This window comes from Silurus meridionalis, chromosome 29 (genome assembly GCF_014805685.1).
Source record: "Silurus meridionalis isolate SWU-2019-XX chromosome 29, ASM1480568v1, whole genome shotgun sequence".
Lineage (NCBI taxonomy): Eukaryota > Metazoa > Chordata > Actinopteri > Siluriformes > Siluridae > Silurus > Silurus meridionalis.
The window spans coordinates 4,964,703-4,987,361 of record NC_060912.1 but is presented as its reverse complement, the minus strand read 5'-3'; the positions used below and the strand labels follow the sequence as shown (position 1 = coordinate 4,987,361).

Genomic DNA, 22,659 nt, shown 5'->3' with positions numbered 1-22,659 from the left:
TATCAACATTTATTGATGATAATTGGATGTATTTTCCTGATTTATGTGTATCTTTAGGGAAAAAATTGCTTTTAACTTGTCACATGTACTTTACAGCAAAGTCAAATTCTTTCTTCACGTATCTCAGCGATGTTAGGAAGCTGGGGAGAGAGCGCATGGTCACCATGATACAGTGCCCTGGAGGACAGAGAGTTAAGGGGCTCAAGGCTCAAGGGCCCAAGAGTGGTAGCTTGTTGATACTGGCGCTCAAACTTCTGACCATCGAATCAGTAACCTAGAGCCTTAAATCACTAACCTACTACTTCTCTCATGGTCCTCATATTCCTATTCTGGCTTGCAGCTACTGTCTCAAATAATTCTACGTATTATCTTACACACACATAAAAATCTTGTTGTCAGAGACCTGATATTACCATGTGCTGCACACAGCTGGACAGCTATGCTCATCTGTATCCAAGTTTTATAGCAAATGATGTAAACACATCCATCCTGTCAATGTCTTCACAAGGTTTCAGTCTATTTTGGTAGGTTGTAGGGTGTGTGCGTGGTTTGTAGCCCTGCCCAGTAAAATATAGACCCTGTTAGAAACTCTTGCCTGCTTTATTGTAATTACAAGGTCCCATTCGTAAATAGCCAGGCTAGCCACAAGAGGCTGCTGTATCTGTCTGTGGTGAATTTTTGCTTTTCCGTATGTGTACTCCACCTGGTAACCCCCTGAAAACACAGTAAAAGAATATGCATTCACATTGACTTTTCTTTGGTGGCTGATTGAAAACCAGATCTATAGCCGTAAAGTTAAGGGTACACTTTAGAATTACAGTGGCTGTGTTGTTGAAAATGAGAATTATCACATAGGAAACTATTACCTTAAGCATCTAACTGAGGAGGAAGGAGAGCTTTGTTTGAGCTACATTGAGCATAGATGATTATTAATACTTCTACACATTAATCCACACACATAAAATATTTAAACTTTATCATCTCAACTTTATCATATTGACATGAACTTTATATGATCAAGAAGAAATGTGTCATAAGACATGATTAGTTTTATATGCACATTTTTTTTTACTTCTAATATGTGAGGGATTCATGCACAATCCTATGAAATGTCCTATATGTATTTTCAACATGAAATTGACAGCTAAAACAGTCCTTATTGCCTCAGATTATTTTACACTTATAATTTTTTTTTTTACTTTTATACAAAGAATGTAAGTTTTTTCCAGAATGATCAGTGTTTGCTGAGTTTTTCTAAGTTCCCACATTTTTCTTTTTTTCTTTTTTATAACCAGACTGTTTACAGACATGCCTTCAAAAGCGACATTGTAACTGCTCTGACCTCAAACACATTCTGTCTTTTTGGAGATTGTAAAAAAATTGCTATAAACAGGTTTATTGTTTAAGATGAACAATGTATGTATTTCCATAATCTACAGTATGCAAACAATAAACATCGAGAATAATAATCTGAGAAATACAGTGCAAATAAACTGGTACATGTTTTTCTAACCCTTACAATGAAGTGTTGTGTTGCTGGCTGCTGTTCCTGCTGTGTCATAACCTGAACTTTGTCTTACCTGGAAAAGAAAAAGGCATGTATTTTATTCCAGTCTTATTTAATCTACACAAGATTCCTTTTAATAGAGATTCAACTGGATATTAGATATACTGAAGCTAAAATCTCATCTCTATAAAGATCCTAGCTCAAATCTAAGAGGCAGTGCAATCTTAGAAATCTGACACAGCTGTCCTTGATAACCTGCATAAATCTACTCTTGGGCTTTTGGGGCTTTTTAAACAAACCAGTGTCTGCCTCACTTCTTCAAGTGCACATTGTTTTTAGAGCATCATCACGACATCCAGCAGTTTACTCACCAGAACAGACAAAAGTAGTAAACCATTAGCCCTTATATAGATATCTTTCTTTGAATATCTTCTCCAAGATGACTTGCAATGTCCAGCAGCCTGGCTCCTGGCATATATAACTACACCTCCTGGTGACACCAAATGTCTGGGTAATTTACACCACAGAATAAATTGTCCTTTACCTCTCAAATGACCTTCTTAATGTAAAGGGCTATGGTATGTGCTTTGAGTATTTGCCAAACTCTACAAAACAATACAATATATACATATACAGAAAAACAAAAAACAAACTCTATCAAATCTGTTTCTGACTTTACAGAAAGCAAAATCGATGCATTTCTAAACTTCTGTCTTGCAGTTTCTCTAAACCATCACACTTATACTCTAGGGAATTTGCCAGCCTTTATTTTGGAGTCAAATTCTTGTTCTTCCTACAAACAAACAAGGGAATATAAGAAACTGCTTTTTCTCTATGCCTCTATGTCACAAATTTTGGGCTAACACTGCTGGGTCACATTTAAACACCAACCACAAGGTGATGGTTAATAGCTGCTCCTGTGTATTATCTACTTGAGCTGGCATGACCTCTCGAAGCTTAGGCAAAACCAGTTTAGATCAAATCGATCAGTGTATCACGATTCAATGACAGGGATTACTCACTAAAAAAAAACAAAATAAACTATAATGCACATACACTTAGAAATGGTGATCTAGACCACGATCAAGTTTACAAGTTTCTGTAATGTGTTTCTTTCCAGTGTTAACTAAATAAAGTATTACATACTAAAGTTCTCAGACTTTTAATATTTTACAAAATGTTTTTGCTTGTTCTTCATCTTAAAGCAAGTTTAGGATGATTACTCCAGTAAGATTATTTAAAAATTGTGTATATGATATGGGACTCAATCTATTGTTATTGAATTTAAAGCAGTTCAACTGACTATTCTTTATAAATCTTAGTCCCCTTTAACTGGGGATGGGGATGGCAGCTGGGGATGGTTCCACATTAACAGTAAACCTAACATCCAATAGGTTACTGAGCAACTTAAGATCTTCGAGGTTGGATTTGGACTACAATTAATATCAACAGTCTGCTACAATGGCTTAGGACCACAGTTTGACACCTCAACAATGATGGAACTGTAATTAATGGACCACCCAGTTGAGGATGGGTTCTCTGAATCTCTCAAGGTTTCCTCCTTATAACATCTCAGGGAGTTTTTTCTTGCCACTGTTGCCACTGGCTCACTCATTTGGGATAAACAAAATGATAAAGAACAAACATATAGGCACGAAACATATACATTTATTTATACAACTTTATAACCTCTTAATGAAGCTGCTTTGAGAATGTCCATTGTTAAAAGTGCTATAGAAATAAAGGGATGCCTAAACTACATTTAGTAGACCCCTTTATGCGGAGTGACTTAGAGTTATACAGCTGAGCATTAAACACCTTGCTCAAGGGCCCAGCAGTACCAGCTTGGTGATGCTGGGATTTGAACCCATAACCTTCTGATCAGAGGTCTAACAGCATCCACTGAGCTGCAACTTACCACAGTCATATTTTGGATGGTGTTTTGAAACTGCACACCTATAACTAGATATATTTTGATATTACATAAAAATGTAATCAACCTTTATACAGTGTTTAGGAAAACACCAGCATGGAGGGCAGACTGCAGGTCACATGGCTTCTTCTATATTCTAATGAGCCAAATGATTATTCTAGTTCACTTGTATGTTTGTCAGGTTAGTTATGGGAATAATTCATATGTAAGGACATAAGAAGTAAATAATAATATGTGTATAATGCATGTGTATAAGAGGATCAATCAATCAGATCAGACTGTGAATGCTGGAGCTTTGCTTAAGGTTTTTGCACAATAGCAGGTCTGTTCTAAGGTTCGTCTCGAGCCGAGGTGTAGCCTGTGATTAGTATGGCTATGCGTGTACCTTCCCTCCTTCCATCCATCCATCCCTCCCTCCCTCCCTCATCATACTCTCTCTCTCTCTCTTTCTCTTTCTCTCTCTCTCTCTCTCTCTCTCTCTCTCTCATTCACTCTATCTCTCCCCCTCTCTCACTTCCACATGCTTCCTAGCTTTTCAGGGAGTAAAGCAAGAAGTGGAAGAGAGACTGTTGGGAGAGAGAAAGTCTGATTGCCGTGTGAAGTCTCTCTTTCTCTTTCTCTCTCTCTCTCCCTCTCTCCTCTCTCCTTCTGACTCCATGGCTCCTTAGCGTCAGATTTATCACCAGCGTCCCTGCTTCTATTGAACCTAAAAGTTTATATGTAAAAAAGGTGGGTGTGCGCTACAATTTTGTTTTTTTAAAAGCGGACCTCAACAGGGTTTTTTTGGTAACTTTTTGCTGTCCTGCCTTGTAGTCTCACCAAAATCTTGGAAACTATGGATATTCGGATGAAACGGAGACCGTGGATGCAAGAGCCTATAATTGTTGTGTTCGTCCTGTGCTTAATTCTCCGGGCACAAGCAGGTAAGGTGCATTTGTTGAAGATAATGATGTTATGCATGAGCGAACACACACGCGCGCGCGCGCACAGAGCTCCAGAATATCTGCAGGAAGCAAGGGCTCTCACCTTGACGCGCGCGCTTGTTTCTTTTTGCTTTTACGCATTGTTAGAGAAAGAAATAAGAGGGAGACAGTGAGAGAAAAAGAGATAGAGAGAGAGAGAGAGAGAGAGAGAGAGAGAGAGAGAGAGAGAATATGACACAGTTGCATGACTTTCAGCAATAAGGAGATCTGAAACACGTTCTCATCCACTTCTGGAACAGATAAAGAGCACACGTCCTCCTTAGGAGATAAAGCAGCCCTGGATGCACGCGCATATCCCAGGAGGTGACAGAGGCTAGGACGGTGCTTTTCTCCATCACGTCTGGCTCTACAGGTTCATGATGCTGGACAGGTTCACTCTGATTTCCTGGAGTAGTCTATATAAACATACATTATATTAAACCTGTATTGAACTGAAAGTTGAGTTCTCACCTGTTCTCTTATCCTCTAATTATAAAGCAGAAGTTTAGAAACAGGGCAGGCCTAATCTAACCTCTAATTTAATCCAATTACAACATGGTTGTGTGTGCATTCCTACTATATATAGGTGTGTTTTCTCTAGGATTGTGATTACAGGTATTTGAAAAGATTGCATCAATAAAAGCAGTTCTGTACTTACTGTAGCACTGTAGTCCTGAAGTTATAATCTTTATAAGATTCTGACTGATGACAAAAAAATTGCTAAATTTAGAGATTTTGAACAATGTATAAAATTATATATATATATATATATATATATATATATATATATATATATATATATATATAATGTATTTTATTTTATACGTTGTTTAAAATCTCTAAAAAACTGAATCTCTTTGGTGTACTATAAAGAAAATGTGTTTCAGCTTCAAAGCGTTAATTATATACATTTTTGAAGAAAGCTTGAATACGTTTAATGAATGGGTTATATTGAAGTCCTCAGAAGTGAGTGAAAGAGTTAGTGTCTGCCTGTGTGTGCGCTTTGTTCAGTTATGTTTATGTAACCGCAAACGCCAAGGGAGGGAAACAGTTTTTTTTACCTGTAAAAAAAGGCAGAGTTTAAATAGTGACATGAATGCTTTACTGTGTGTGCTACAGACGTTGGTTTACATGTGTGACAGTGTCACTGTGTGGTGAAAACAGCACAGACAGCCGGCTGTGTGTAGCAGTCCAGCTGAAGGAATGCTCTGACATTATACTGTCAAAAAATGTCCTGCTTATTTAAATAGAAAAAAAAGGGAAAAAAAATTTCTGACTTTCCTTTGTACATATTACACTTAACAGCATTTATTTCCTGACTTTAATGTTTGTGGATTACTTGATAACAATAAATAACTGATGATTGATTCAATTTATGTGACATCATAAAAAAGGGTGTGGCCAGATGGTCAGCAGCTCTCTTTTTTCCTGTCAAAAGCAATAATCTTGAAGCACATATATATATATATATATATATATATATATATATATATATATATATATATATATATATATATATATATATATATATATGTGTGTGTAAGTTTATAATTTAATAATTTTCAACATGGGTCTGAAAGGATGAACTAATGTATAAAGAGTAGCTCAGTAGTAACAGAAGGAAAGAAACATTATATACTATGTGTTTTATATATATATGTTTTTATAAGCATATTATTGAAACAGGGAAATACTGTGGGAAATGTAGAACATCATTCAACAAAACTTTTACATTTGTTTGGTACAGATGTAAAAAAAAAAATAAATAAAGTAGATTTTTTATTTATTCAAGATTAATTAGTTATTAATCACTTGCCATTAGTTAAGATTTCTGAATCTTCTATCGATCTGAAACATGATTCAACACTTGCTCCATCCATGAATGAGCCTGGAAGTGGAAGCATCTGTCTTTTTTCAACATAACATTTACTTTAAGATTTCAAAATCCAAAGAGAAAATAACTTTACTATAAAACCATGACACAAAAAAATAGATTTCCTGTATAAGTTCATGTGCTTATTCCATGGGATTAAACAGTAAAAAACTCTAATTACACTGATACAGTAAACTGCTGAGGAAGTCCAGGTATATGTGACACAACCTTTCTGCTATTTTTGATGTTTAGTTGTGCATCTTATGCATATAAAAATTATTGTTTTTTCATAGCAATTGAGGATGACAAAACCTACACAAATTTTGTGCTCAGTTTATGTGCAATGAGATCATATTCCTATACAAAGCCAAATCCATGAACAATATTCCAAATAGATTTTGTCAGCTAAATCCATAGGACTCTGAAGAGAACTTTCATGGGTACCTATGGCATATTTTAGTTACTTTTCCCCTTTTCCCACATTATGGCATTTAATGCATGTTAGCGTGTCCTCTGCTATTCCATTTCATTTAAAATGCGCATCTCTCATAAGGCTTTGTAGACATTAGAATGGATTACTTGTTTTTTTTTATAATTCAGAATCCAGATTAATGAGGCTGAATTATTGATGCTCACTTGGTAGGCATATGTGTGAAAACTTGCGCCTTATGTAATTAATTAAGTGATATTTCACTTGTTGTTACTGGCGTCTTCAGTTGTTCAGAAAGAACTAGCCTATGTTTGAGGCAATTTTTGCTAATATTTTGCATTTTTATGAGGATTTTATTTTTCTGGGTATCCTAAAGGACCTGATAAAAGTGTTTTGCATCCTCTTTTAGTGGTCATGTTCATACAGATAGTTTGTCACTGAGGAAAGTAGCAGCAGGAAAGTCATTTCACTTAGACCAACTGGTGTTTTGGTGAGGCTGAGTAGTTTTTTTTTCAATTAATGGTACATTAGTGCAGATGCTTCCTTTTAATATGACCATCACCGTCTTCCCTGAGAGAGACTTCACCCAGGAGTCTGGATTAATTCAAATGCAGTGACATCCATGTTCCATTGTTGCAGATTTAGAATCCAGTAAAGTCCTCATATTCCCATATTGCAATCCTTGTACGAAGCAAGGTTTTGTTTTTGACCGCTGATTGGAACATTCTGGTAGATTAGGAAAAGTAAACATGGCTCATGATTTTCAGATTTTTTTACATTTGGGTTAAGAGGTACTGTAGCTACAAAAGCTGCTAAGATACACAGGGTCTGCAACTTAATTCCAGTTATGTGCCACCAATAACGTGCATCTTTATTTAGTCTCCCGAATAACAAATATAAGTAGGAATGGCATATAATATTGTTATATCAATGACTGATCTACATGTTATATTAGCAGGTGGTTAAAATTTATATTTTGCATTTAACAGGGCCATTTGCTTTTCTTTAATGTTTCACGTAAGACCACAGTTTTAATATCGGCAGGTGTAATAGCTTTGAAAGACCACAGGGGAGATGAATCAGATTTTGTAGTTGAGACTGGTTTAAATAGTAATAATTATAGTATAATGTAGATGTCTTGTTATGTCTTGTAATGAAGATGTCTTTTTATAATGTAGATGACTTCTCTGATTAGCTAAAAGTAGCTTGTATTGTAAAAATACGTTATTAAAAAATCTTTATAAATCCACACTCAAGAAATATACACTATATGAACAAAAGTTTGTAGTGCTTTCATATATGTTTTTATATGTTTTCATTCAGTCCCCATTTGCTGTAATGATATTCTCCACTCTACTGGGGAGATGTTCCATTAGATTTTTGACTGTGTTTGTGGAGATTTGTGTTCATTCAGCCATAAGAGCTCAAGGGTAAATACAGGTAATGATGTAGGTGAAATGACAAGGCCTTGCCATGCCGAAACAGGTTTGAGTCTCCTAGTTCAAATGAAGGAAAAAATCTATGCTACCATATCCAAAGACCTAAATAGTTCATGAATGAAAATCCATTTTTATATCTGGCCTGTGTGTGTGTGAGTAATTGGAAATTAGTGTGTGATAGGTGAATAGGTGGCTGTGACCTGATTTATAGATGATAGCAACATTTATTTCCATGTCTTTTTAGAAGTAGATAGTTACAATTAGAAAACATATTTAACAGTAAAACAGAAAACATAATTAAAAAAATAAAAAACATTTTTGTGCAAGAAATTAGTGCCTAAAAAGAGAAATATACAGTACTGGATAAAATTGACAATACTCTAAATAAAGGATTTTTTTATTTGCACTGTGGCCTCCATCAAAAGCAAATCCTTATGCAGGATATTATTAACATAACAATAAGAATAATATTTAACACTAAAAACACTGTTAGACTCTAAAACAGAACAGAGTTTTAGCATCAGATAGCACATCACCGATTACTGAAGTACCTGCTGCTAAATTTCAACTCCCTCTTGTCTCTAATTATTAATTAAAGAAGATGCGTTCTTGTTAATGTTAGAAATTGCGTTGAATTTCAAAACATTTGAATTTGGAATATAGTAAGAATTTTTTTAATAATAATAATAATAATATATTTTTACATGGTTTTTGAAGCACAAACCACCTGCTTGTTGTAGGTATGACTCTCAGAAGATGCACTGTAAATAAAATATATTATTAATTATTATTTAAATCATTTCTAATATATTTCAGAATGTTATATATTATTTTATTTGATGATCTATTATAAATGTATTATAAATGAACACTAAATAATGTTTACATGTTTACAATTAAATACTGTCATATATTAGCTTTTTGTCAACATTAGTTTTTTTTTTCACAGTATATTACTGTGTTTCTTGCTAAATTTTAAATAAAATATGAGCTGCTGTATTTTCTGATTCCTGTTATTCTTTTATCCAACATGTAAAAATATTACATCTTCTTCTTCCTTCACCTGCTCTCGTTAGGGATCAACACAGCAGATCATCCGTCTCCATACCCCCTGTTCTCTACATCTGCCTCTTTCAAACCATCTACCTGCATGTCTTCCATCACCACATCCATGAACCTCCTCCTTGGCCTTCTTCTTTTCCTCCTTCCTGGTGGCTCCATCCTCAGCCTTGTTAAAAAAAAAAAAATTACATTTTAGAAAATATACATATGTTTAATATACCGTATTTTTCAGACTATAAGCCGCTACTTTTTTCCTATGTTTTGAACCCCGACTTAAACAATTTTTCCTGGGTTTTTCCCGGTTTCACAAACTTCAAGCCAATAAACTGAACGACATAACATTAGACAAATGAAATTTCCGAACGGAAACAAAAATACGCACCTCACCTGTGTTCTGAGCTGCATGGCTTTTGGGAGAAAAATCTTTTTTTTAAACGCACGACGATGCAAAAGATAAACTCCGGAGAGAAATAGTTGTGAAAGGAAGGAGGAAGACAGTGAGCAATGACTTTCTTGGTCGGTTACTGTTTAGATACAAGCCGTTGTAACGCGTTGAGTCTAGGTCAAGGGAGAGCTCGCTAACTCCAGTTACAACAGAAATCATATAAGCACAAGCAAGTTTTCTTGGCAACAGCGTTAAGGGTTAGTCAAAGAAACTTAAAAATCAGCATCAGAAAATAATAAGGACATAATCCTCGTCTTGAACACATGCAGTAATACTGGAAAAATGCAGTGGCATGCTATTCCCAAAATACCGCTATGCTCCTAAAGAATGCGCAACATATTTTACCCGTTACACCGTGTGTAACGTGTCTTTCGTTAAAGCCTGTGTAAAGTACATTAGTGTAGACACCTGCGACTTATAGACAGGTGCAGCTTATTTATGTTTAAAATAAAAATATTTGTAAAATTCAGTGGGTGCGGCTTATATATGGATGCGCTTTATAGTCCAGAAATTACGGTAGTCACATGTGTTGAATAAAAGAAACAAAATGTAAGATAACACTTTTTTTAATAGCTCTGCTCTATTGCAGTATAATTGTGCAAATTACAAGTCTTAATAATCTTTTGGATTATAATGAACACATTGGTTGATAACGTGAATTCATTCTAAATGAGCATCTATATATGAAGATTTAAACACAGTTAGCTTGATTAACTAAATCAGGGAAATGTAAGCTCTGAGGTAAAATATGAGAGAATATTATTTATTTAGCAGAAAGCCATGGTTTATATCGTTCACATTAATGTGCAATCATTTTGTTTGTACTGGTGTGTGAGAGAACAACTAAAATGTATCTTAAAAATTGTTTATTACTGCAACACAACACGCTCTTATATCAGACTAGCTACTGTTTTCTGTTAAATCATCACTGAAACATTCTATTCATTTAATTAAGGGTTTTGTTTATATCCATGCTCCGTCAGGTCGCAAACTGCACTCAGATTATAGTAGTATAAGTGGTGTGTGAGTTCTGCAAATAAAAATATAGATAGATGTAATATAGGTAAATGATAATATATCTGAAATGTGAAACATGGTCAGATGTATTATATACCAAAAAGTTTCTCTTGCAGGTTACGTCATTACAATTTTCTTTCAGTGTGTTTATAAATTTAGATTTTTTTTTTTACTTTTTTTGTTACTGTCCTTAATTTAATTTATTTTATTTTACGTAACACTTTATCTTACTTTTCACTTTATTACATTTTAGAAATACATAAATTGTACTTAACCTGATAACTTGTCGCAATGCCACAACTTAATATAAGGAATAGGTACTCTCACTCGGTGCCTAAACAAGGTTATGATGATCAGGAAAATAGAACAATGAACTGTGGAAGTGATAAAATATAGTTCTCATAGATCACTAATTTTGCTTTTAACAATAGACACTTTGGACAGATTTACAGAAATAGATTATGAATATAAATTCATAAACTAGTGCCTATAAGCTTTTTTCCTTATAAGTCTATCCCTAGTGAGAGACACAGTGGTGACAGTGGAAAGAAAAAACTCTCTGTAGGGAAGAAATCTTGAGAGAAAGCAGAATGGGGACCCATCCTCATCTCCATTCACAAATGTGAGCTCCCTTACTCACTTAAAATGTCAGGTTCAGAAATCTGTCATATTGTGCATTGCTATTTGTTGCATTAGTTTTTAAAAGGTAATTTTTTCAGCTGCTTTAAAGATTAATTTGAAAACTAACAGAATTTATTATTTTTAAGATGATTTCTTAAACATCTCTACACAGCATTAAATCTTTATTATAATGCTACAGGTGAAGTGAATTCCTTTTTCTTCTCTGTTTTTTCTTCTTCATAGATCCGGTTGATGTTTTGCGGGTTCTGCAGATTCCTTCCCTCCCTGAAGGTGTTCAAAAGGTTCCAGGCTTTTGTGTCTCGCGCCATAGCGGTACTGATCATGCCTACCGCATCAGCAAGAAGGCCCAAATATCTGCTCCAACCAAGCAACTGTTCCCAGGTACCAATCTCTAAAATCTTGATAAATTTATGAACCATTCACCATCGCAAATGCTATATGCACAGGGTGCTCTGGGGTGATCTATAAAGCAGTGATTCTTGTATTTTTAAGAAGCATGAAGGCCCACTTGTGCAGAAATTACACTGCCTCATGTACTAGGAAGGAGCAGTGGACAGGACACTTACAAAAGTTTTTTAAGGTTGGCCAAGATCTAATTTTAGAACAAGTCACCTCAATTAAATTTAAATAAGAAATGAATCTAATTTCAGTGTTTATACAATGCACAAATTCATTTTAATGTAAAATATATATTTAAAGACATGTGCATCCCTCCTAATTAGTGAGTATAGGTGTTTTAGCACAGTGTCCACAGATAAGTAGAATGGTACCGAAGGGGCACATCATAAGCTGCATCATTGTACACATGGCACTGTCATAAGGTGCATCCTTTACCACAAGTTCATCAGTTGATGAAATTTTTATGCCGCTACACTAAATGGAAAAGATTTGGTCTTAGTCCACAATTTGGTCTTAGTTTTCTGTTATAATAACCATTCCACTAAATTTTTGAGTATGGTTGTGGAGATTTGCGGGCATTACTGAAGTCAGGTACTGATGTTCAACAGGGTTGAGGTCAGAGGTCTATAGCAGGCCACTCATTATCTTCCACTCAACCCCTGTAAACCATATCTTCATGAAGTTGGCTTTATGCACAGGGACAAAGTTTTGGGTCGCCCGGTTCAAATGAATGTTAAATGTTATACTACCACACCCAAAGACATCCTTTACTGTTCTTTACTTGTGTGTACCAACTGTGTGGTAAAGAACCACATATGGCTGGAATAGTCGGGTGTCCCAATACTTATGGTGTAATTATAGTGTAAATATGGCTCTAGAGGCTATTAATATAAAAGAGAAACATTACATTCAAAAGGCTATAGGCCACACAAAGTGCCCTATTTTGCCTGGGCACATGACATCAGCACACAACCTGTGCATCAGAAGCTTCATGAAATGGGTTTCATGGCTGAACAGCTGGACACAAGCCTCAAATCAGTATCCTTATTGCTGATCATTTAATGGAGCAATGGTAAATCCATCATTGGCCTTTTGAGCTTTGGGAATTTTTTACCTAGATGAGTCACAAATCACTATTTCAGGCTGGTTTGGTAAAACCATATACAACATATACAACCAATAGTGTGGTGTAGGTGGAATAGTTGGCGTCAAAGAAGAGGTTCGAGTGTCCTGCATAAAGCCCTGCATTCAACCCCCTTAACACTGAATTCTCTATGGGATGAACTGGGACTGGAGACTCCTAGACATCTCAATCTCAGTGTCTAAACACAACAATAAACACTAGTGCCCTTCTAGCTGAATGAACACTAAACCCCAAGAATTTGCCTGGAAATAAGCTCATGTAGGTTTAATGTTCAGGGGTGCACATACATTTTATACTGTATGGTGGAATTTGCAAGGACTTAGTGAAGGAAAAGAGAAATTATTATGCAATGGAGAATATATGTACATCAAAAATAAGTGGTCAGACAGAAGTAAAACTATCAGTGAAACTATCAGTTTCTGAATCAATAAAACATTTTTTTAACATTCATTCTAGCTTTTCACACACAGTACTAAAACAATACTAAAACTAAATACAAAAAATATAACTGAAAGTTATTCAAGTTATGAAACCTTTTTAAAAGCTAAAAATTTAATGTTTAAATTTTAACATTTATGAAATTTTAAAACATTTATGCACCATTAAATTCGTCTTACATTCCAAAAAAAAGAATAATAATTTTGTTTGAAATATACAAAAAACTAAAATTAAGAATATAAAAATAAAAATAAAAACCAGATGACTGTTGGTTGTCACTTAGGCTAAAAATTAACACCTTGATTTATTAGATATTTGGCTGATGGTATAAGTGAGAATATAGCCTCCTAACTTTACTGCATTTGAGTATCTACAGTTATCCTGCAACTCTAAAAAAACAAATACAAACCACGTCTAACTTAAAAACAAGATGTATTTCACAGATGAGCAACCAGTTTTTGCCAGATGTTCCTACAACTGCTTTTAAGTTGCTATAGCTCTATGCAGCCTCCTTGAAAAATCTTGCCTTTTTTCGTCTTATCATTTTGAACTTTTTGGAGGGACGTCCTTTTCTTGATAATGTCACTGCTTCATTTTCTTGACCTAATAATGGATTTCACTCTGTACCATAGTAAATACAGTATAATGTGTCTGAAATTCTTTTATATCCCCTCTTGTAATAAATTTTTTTACAGTGAGAAACCATGATGTGAAAAATCAACTACAAAAACAGTTGATCTTTATTTGGGATTAATTACAACTGCTTTAGGTGGCCCAGGGGTATTATTTTAACATAACCATGCTAAAATAAAATAAAATAAAAATATTCAAAATGGTATTTCTTCTCATTTTTTCTCTCTAATATATTTTCTTTTTTTATTGTTTGTCTGCTAAAATGATTAAATCTTATTCAGTTCTTAAATAAATGTATACATTTTTGATATTGTTATATAATTGTCAATGTTGTCAGTTTAGCACGAACATTACAAAACATATGTCCTCAGTGGAGCAAGGAGGCAAAGCAAGGTCCTCATGTGAGCAAAGAAGTGGACTGACATTCTAGATCGAAAAGAAAGCAGAGCGATTTTGTCGCCTGAGAAAAAAGGTCAACAAATGCCTTAAGCTAAGCAGAAAGGTAGAGCAACATCCACAGCCAAGAAGAACACTGGAGCAAAGTTCTCAGCTAAGATGAAATGTAGAGCAATATATAAAGTGGAGTCTGGAGGCACACCAGGTAGATGGGCTGGTACCCATGAAAAAGCATGTATCTGTAAGGATGTCCACTGAGGGACCTAGAGGCCAAGATTGTAAGGATGATACTTCCTTACATTGGGCTTGAAGAGACATAAGCCAATAAGGCCACCTCTGGCTCCTCTGGATCTCCTCTGCCTGATCATGTATGCAAAAACAAATCTGATACATTTACGAATAAAAGACAAAAACATGACAAACACATACACAGAAACTCAAACCTTAATAGTATTAACCAGGTATGATTTATCACTGACATAAATAAGTCAAAACTTGGCTTGGTGAATTCCTCAGAATAGTAATACTGTACCTTGAGGAATAGTGACTGTACATTTTATTCCACAATTAGGACAATAGTTACTCAAGTGTGATCTTTTTCAATAGTGAGAAAAACATTCAGACATGATTTATTTTGGTTTTACACAGGGGTGTGTACATTTTGAATTCTATCTATCTATCTTAAAATTACATTCAGAAAGAAATTAATGCTATTTTTTCTATTTAATATTTATATAATTTTCTTTAATGCTGAATACTGTTTTTGTGTTTTGGTCCAGGGATAAAGATGATTATGTTTGCATATCTCAGTTCAAAAATCATTCATAATATTTTTTTCTCTTCTCCTTTTTCTTTGTGCTCTTCACCAACTTCTCCTTTTTTCTACTTTATTTAGTTGTACAATACAATGTTTTTTGGTTTTTTTAACGTTCATAGTTTTGGAGTGATGACAGATTGCGCTTAGATTTAATATTGTGCATTTCTATGCAAAATCCCATAATCTTGCAGATACAAATAATATATTTTGAGATAATTGACAATATTTCTTGCCAATGTGATATTTCCCTGTTTTACATGTACATTTTCAAATTTTTTTGTTCTGTCTCAGAAAATACTTTTGGCTGTTTCATGCATCATGATTGATTCCTCATTTGCAGTACATTTTTTCAAGTATGCGAGATGTGTTGTGCTGGTACACAGCGTTGTCAAGCTAAGTTCTATATTGGAAATAACTATTCAACCGCCTTTACACTGAATTCTCTATGGGATGAACTGGGACTGGAGATTCCTAGACATCCCAATCTCAGTGTCTAAACACAACAATAAACACTAATGCCCTTCTAGCCCTTCTAACAATAATGTCCATGTCATGAATTAGATTTTCTCTTGACCTGTTTCAGCAAAAGAGAAGCTTAGCTCTAGCGCTAGGTGATTCGATTACTAAAACGAATTAAATAAATAAGAGCTTATGTAATGAAAACACCGTAAATGCATATATCTGGAATGTTTTCAGCATGGGTAATTGTTAAGTAGGAAAGAGTTGTTGTGTGTAGCTTGGTGAGCCTAAATTTAACCCTCATGTTTAGATTTCCTGTTAGGCACATAGATTTTTCTTTTAAAGGTCTGTTAGACCCTGGTTTAATGTAAATTTGAGGTCAATGCATTTTTTTTCTGAATGCTTGTTTCTGGTTGGAGGGGAAAATCAAACATCATAATTTGGTTAAATAAACATTACTTCAAGCCACACAGAGTATGCTTTTTTCATGTTAATGATTTAAAAAATTTTAAATGTCACATGGACAATGTTCTAGGTCACTTCCTGTCTTGTTCCAACTACCTTATCACCTCTTCATGCCTCTCAACCCTAAATTGATCTTTTTTTTTTAACCTTCCATTCCTGCATATATATATATATATAGAGATAATTAATTTCTTATAATTTACCATTATCTCTTCTTCTTTTATGTATTTGAATATGATCTAAAATCTTTTTTTTTTCTTCACAAGGTCGTTTTCCAGAGAACTTCTCCATCATGACCACAGTGAAGGCCAAGGCTGGGCTTCAAGCCTTCCTATTGTCCATCTACAATGAGCAAGGAGTGCAGCAGTTAGGAGTGGAGCTGGGACGCTCCCCCGTCTTCCTGTATGAGGACCAGAGTCGCATGCCTACCCCTGAAAACTACCCCTTGTTCAAGGGCGTCAACCTGGCTGACGGCAAGTCAGTAACCGAACCATTCAGAGTGCAAATCACAATTTATTTTTAATATACAGTATCTGAGTTTTTATTTTAATCGAATGCAGAATGACTAAAGTACTAACAGTATTTACTGGGTTTACTGTGTAGCATTTATCTAATTTAACCCAATTACTCACAAGCAGATTTAATGACTTTACTGGAATATATTACTGTGTCAGGATTTAGTGGAATTATAATCATATTTTTAATGTAGGCAAGTATTTAAAACTTTTAGTCACACTTTTTGTTCTAACTCTGTTAACCCTGCAGGTGGCATCGCATTGCTATTTCTGTGCAGAAGAAAAACGTGACTCTTTTCCTTGACTGTAAGAAGCAAATGATAAGACCCCTTCCCAGAAGTAACAAACCAGTGGTGGACAACAAGGGCATCACTGTTTTTGGTTCTCGTCTTTTGGATAGCGAAGTTTTTCAGGTAGGTTGTAATTGAACTTACAATGAATTTAAACCAAATGTTGATTTGCAACACCAGTCATCAGCTTATGCCTTTGCAAATTTGACATTCTTTTCTTGGAATGCAGCTGGAAAAATGGCCTCACACAAAGACAGACATATAAAGAAGACACATTTTTACCCAGGTTGTCACCAAGCACTGAAATATACATATTTCTGGTCATACTGTTTTTGTTTTTTTGTCTGTTGCCACCACTGGTGTAAACACTGTGGGTTGAGGTGTTGTTGCTCACAGCTGGTTTGATTATGAGTTGTGCAAAGGATCTGGGAAGTTGACCAACAGAACATTCAGCCTTTTTGGACACAACATTTAACTAAAGTGCTAGCTTTTTTCCCACACATTATTGGTAGGTAGTAAGTCTAGCTACACTGTTCTGGAAAAAACAAGCATCTCCACCAATATGCAATTCAATTAAATTCATTTTTATTTGTATAGCGCTTATAACAATGAACATTATCTCAAAGCAGCTTTACACAAATAATGTGGGGATAAATAATGAATAAGATGTTTTTTATAAGTGTAAGTTTGTCCCTGATGAACAAGCCGGTGGAAACTGTGGCAAGGAAAAACTCCCTGAGATGGCATAAGGAAGAAACCTTGAGAGGAACCAGACTCAAAAGGGAACCCATCTTCATCTGGGTTGCACCAAATGTACATTTATTACAAATAAACAAATATGTGCGGGCACAGTTTACACAAGATAGTGTACCTTCACCAACTTACTCCATTGTCATCTGACAAAATACCCCACACCACTAGAGATTAGTGATGGGAAGATTGGATCATTCATTGGCTCTTTGAATCTTGTTCTTCAAAATGAACAAATCTTTTTTTAGTCATTTAGTTCATTTCACTCCTTTGATTAACCTTCATAGCGTGTATGGGAGTCACGTGACAAAAGGACGAATGACTCAGACTCATCACTACTAGAGATCACATGGAGTCTGACCATAAAGAACAATGTCTAAGAAGGCAACACATTTTTTTTTCGATGATATTATTTTTGAAGTTGATGTTCAAGTACAGGCTTTTCAATTCATTGTCTTACGCTCTCACCTCATTATAGCTAAATGAAAAAGAATACTCTGATTTACATGGTAGCCCCATGAGCAGTCTCATCTAACAGATCAGGACAGTGCTCCTTGCATCCAGAGGTTGTGCAGGGGACCAGGGAAAAAGATTATGTGCCAAATCCATAAACTAAAACCAAAAACTAAAGTGATAGCCCATTCTTTAGGGGCGACAAGTGTATATTTGGCAGCTATTTTAGCTAACCACTGGGGACTCAAAACTCATAGCTGTAATTGTGGAAAAAATAAAGCAACTCCACCAAGAGTTGTGGGAATGGAATTTGCCCCATGTCTTAAAGTCTATCCAAACTGAGCTGCACAGATTCTGAAAATAGGCCTCAGTGTGAACAACTAATAATCATCTCAGCAAATATAAATAACTCACTCTTCTTGCCTAAATGATTTATCTGTCTCTGCATGGAGTGTACATGCACTAGAGGATGTACAGGTGTTGAAAAAACCCCTTGGTGGGGAGCTGGCATTTATAGACCCACAGTTATACTTGTAACTATCATTCTGTTAGCATTATTTATGTAGTTTGTTGCCATTATTTGTAAAATGATTGATTTGTGAAAAAAAATGCAGAACGTATTGCATATAACTATTAGAGTTAAATCTCTTACAGTGGATATGATGCATAGATTTTTTTAAAATCTGGCAAAACTTGTGGTAACAGCTTTGAATACATTTCTTAATTTATACATAGCTTCATGTATAGCTTTAAATGATTTTTTATTCTGATTACTCTAGGCCAGAGAATCATAGTGTGACCATTTTTAACACACAATTGAGTGCTTACTCAATATATAAAGATATATTTATAGTGCAGTATAATTAGCCAATCAGTCCTTTTATAGTGAAAATTAGTATAGTTTTGGAAGGGGGAAGTGTGTGTGTGTGTGTGTGTGTGTGTGTGTGTGTGTGTGTGTGTGTGTGTGTGTGTGTGTGTGTGTGTGTGTGTGTGTGCATTCAGTAGTTAGGGAGGATAGCCCTCTGGTGGAAGTACACAGGTATCACAATATAAAATTACATACAGTGTATTGTAATGAATAAAATAATAATAAAGAAAGGCTATGAATAAATACATAAAGAAATATAGGTCCGCATATGAAATGTGATCTCGCAATGCCCACGAACCATGGAAAAAAGAATCAGCATGAGAGGTCGACCCTAAACTTGACACCACTCATTCATTCTTTCATTCAACCACTATAAGTTGGTCAGAGTAACAGTGGATCCCCAGATACCAGGTACACTGGGCATGAGGTGGGAATACGCTTGGGATGGGACACTAAACAAAAGTATATAACAAGCTGACATATTTATATATAGTAGTCAATTTCATAATTCAGATCCATCAACATTTGTGGGATAATCAAATGTGTGTTTGCATTATATGTAACTGATAAAAAACAGATTTTGGTAGATGATGTAATGAAAACATGTTGTTTTTTTCATTCTAATTATTTAAAAAAGGAAAAAGTCTTCTTTCATAATAGTGACCCCAAAATGGAAATGTTTTATTTTAACTATTACTTTTTTCCTTCCTGGCCAATTTGTCTTTAGTTTTCTGATTTATTACTTTTTTACTGCTTGTAGAATGAGGCAGAACCTGCAACCCAGTCATGTTGCACAGATAGACCAGCTTGGAGGATGGCACATCCATGTTTGCTCTCACAAGTATAGTTACAAGAAAATGAAGTAGATATTGAGAGATGAGGACATGAGGAGAGCTGGAAAAGGCTATAAAAGGGAAACAGTAGGAGAAGAGGGCTGCATCTAATCTAATGTAATCTAATCCAATCTAATCTAATCTAATCTCTAGAAGAAACTGGAAAAGCACTGCCAGAACTCTACAAAATTACCTCAATTCAATTCAATTCAATTCATTTTTATTTGTATAGCGCTTTTAACAATGAACATTGTCTCAAAGCAGCTTTACACAAATAATGCGGTGATTAAATGTAAATATGTTCTTTGTAAGTATGTTTGTCCCTGATGAGCAACTGTGGCAAGGAAAAACTCCCCGAGATGGCATAAGAAAGAAACCTTGAGAGGAACCAGACTCAAGAGGGAACCCATCCTCATCTGGGTTGCACCAAATGTCCATTTGAAGCATATATGCAAAGTTGCGGGGTACAGTGATGATGATCAGAAGCAAACTGCACTCCCGAGTCAGTGCAGCAGACCGCTGACACCAACTACAGTCCAATCCGTCCTCAAAAGCACCCGTTCTACTCCGGAATTATATGGAACCACCCAAGGTGTTGATGAGAGACCGTCCCGAGCTGCACAGAAGTGTGAAGATCCATGGAGGAGAGGGCAGGAACAGTGGTCACTGGAGCCTCAGGAGCATGTTTAACTCGACCGAAGAGAGAGAGAGAGAGAGAGAGAGAGAGAGAGAGAGAGAGAGAGAGAGAAGGATATGGATTATTAAGTGTAACTATTGGTGTATGAAAGTTAATGTCACTGTGCAGTTTGGACTCCGGCAAGACTCGCTATGGCAGCATAACTAAAAGGGAGAACCAGAAGGTAACACAGACATGAGGGATCTCTGGGATAAGAGACGACCCACCACACCACCGTCAACAAACCTGAGTGAACGTGTGAATGTGAGGGACGACAGCATACAAATATACCAGTTCACCAAACACTCTATATCCATGCTCCCTCCAGATCTGTGCCTTTACCTAAGAAAAATCTACTGATAAAAGGCTTGACTAAATAAATAAGTTTTCAACCTCGACTTGAACACTGAGACTGTGTCCGAGTCCCGAACACTGATTGGAAGGCTGTTCCATAACTGTGGGGCTTTATAAGAGAAAGATCTGCCCCCTGCTGTAGTCTTCATTATTTGAGGAACCAACAGATAGCCAGCACCTTTTGATCTAAGTAGGCGTGGAGGATCATACTGGTACAGAAGTTCACTCAGATACTGCGTGCGAGACCGTTAAGTGCTTTATACGTCAGTAGTAATATTTTATAATCAATGCGAGATTTGATTGGGAGCCAGTGTAGACTAATTAAAACAGGGGTGATGTGGTCATATTTCCTAGATCTAGTGAGGACCCTTGCTGCTGCATTCTGACTAACTGAAGCTTATTTATGCACTTACCGCACACCCAGACAGTAAAGCGTTACAGTAGTCTAATCTAGAAGTAACAAAAGCATGAACTAGTTTTTCTGCATCCTGTAACGACATCATATTTCTAATCTTAGCAATATTTCTAAGGTGAAAGAAGGCGATTCTGGTGATATTATTCACGTGAGACTCAAAGGAAAGACTCGGGTAAATAATCACACCAAGGTCTTTGACAGCCGTACATGCTGAAACAGAAACACCATCCAGAGATGCTACGTCATCGGAAAGTTTATTTCTAGCTGCATGTGGTCCTAGTACCTCATCAGGATACTGGTGTGCATGATTCTGACCAAGTGCCCAGTGCACAGGAGCAGACTCGATGAAGGTGGCATTATAGCCTGACATCTTCTCTTCTAGTGGGACCTGTGCTGAAAGCCCAGAAATGACAGGTCTGCCATTGGTGACCCATTTCATTCACTCATAAGAGTTCACACTGAGAAAATGTGACAGATATGAAAGAGTCTGGGGAACCCAGCGTGAAGGGTGTGATGCTGCGCACGGATGGTGTAAGGAGAAATCTCTTTGGAGAGTCACACAGACCTCAATGTAATAGCCAACGGTTTTCTTATTGCATTTAGGATTTGAATGAAACCTTCAGAGCTATTGTCAGACCCTACGCTGGTGCAGTGGGCCCAGGGGTTGTCCAGGTGCATGACAGGTGGCTTCCTGTTTTTACATGCAAAAGTGTGTAGGCAGTTTCTGGATTATAAAGGCATTGATTGTGAAACCAACATCCAGAATAGGATGAATTGGTGATTTTGATTTCCATTAACCATGATTTTGTCACATAATTTTGTTCTCAAGGAATTGCTCAACTTTTTCAACTTTGAGATCCAATATGTGATTTGAATTGACCTTGCCGCATTAAGCAAACACAATTTACATGATTTAAGTGTAAATGTATATGATAATTATATCCAGTGAAAGAGAGAATGAAGAAAAGAAATAGACACATTTAAAAGGGAAACCCAAAATAAGCAGCATTGCTTGAAAGAGTTGAGGTGGTTGGAGGCCCTTTCTTTTAGGAGCTACTGTTACTGTCAGTTATGCCTTTTAAATAAGACTCTGAAATACACATTACTGTCTTATGCTCCTAAATTTGAAAAACCTTATGCTTCTCTACAGGGCGATATCCAGCAGCTGTTGATTGCCTCCAATGCTCAGGCAGCCTATGACTTCTGTGAGCATTACAGTCCAAACTGCAATTCCCCTCTGCCGGGGATTCAGGCCCAGGACCCCAACACTTTTGTAAGTGTCATTTTTACACATTCACATTTTCACTCACTCATACACACTGTGCTGTGCTTTATAGACCTGTCCTGTGAGACTTATTTAGGTTCGTTTAATATAAAACAGCACTAAGATATTAGCACACAGCTTTTATACTGTGTAACAGAAATATTTAGGCAAAGTAAAATT

At 35.9% G+C, this 22,659-nt stretch overlaps 1 protein-coding gene across 1 annotated transcript in view; it reads left to right on the top strand.

The window, feature by feature from the left end:
- The first annotated feature begins 3,956 nt into the window (after positions 1 to 3,956).
- Positions 3,957 to 22,659, top strand: part of col11a2 (collagen, type XI, alpha 2) — a 54,743-nt gene continuing 36,040 nt past the window's right edge. Inside the window, exons 1-6 of the mRNA XM_046843701.1 lie at positions 3,957 to 4,169; positions 4,254 to 4,363; positions 11,533 to 11,691; positions 16,328 to 16,538; positions 16,827 to 16,989; positions 22,366 to 22,488. Coding sequence (XP_046699657.1) covers positions 4,276 to 4,363; positions 11,533 to 11,691; positions 16,328 to 16,538; positions 16,827 to 16,989; positions 22,366 to 22,488 — 744 coding nt within the window. The 5' untranslated portion in view covers positions 3,957 to 4,169; positions 4,254 to 4,275. The remainder of the gene's footprint in view (positions 4,170 to 4,253; positions 4,364 to 11,532; positions 11,692 to 16,327; positions 16,539 to 16,826; positions 16,990 to 22,365; positions 22,489 to 22,659) is intronic.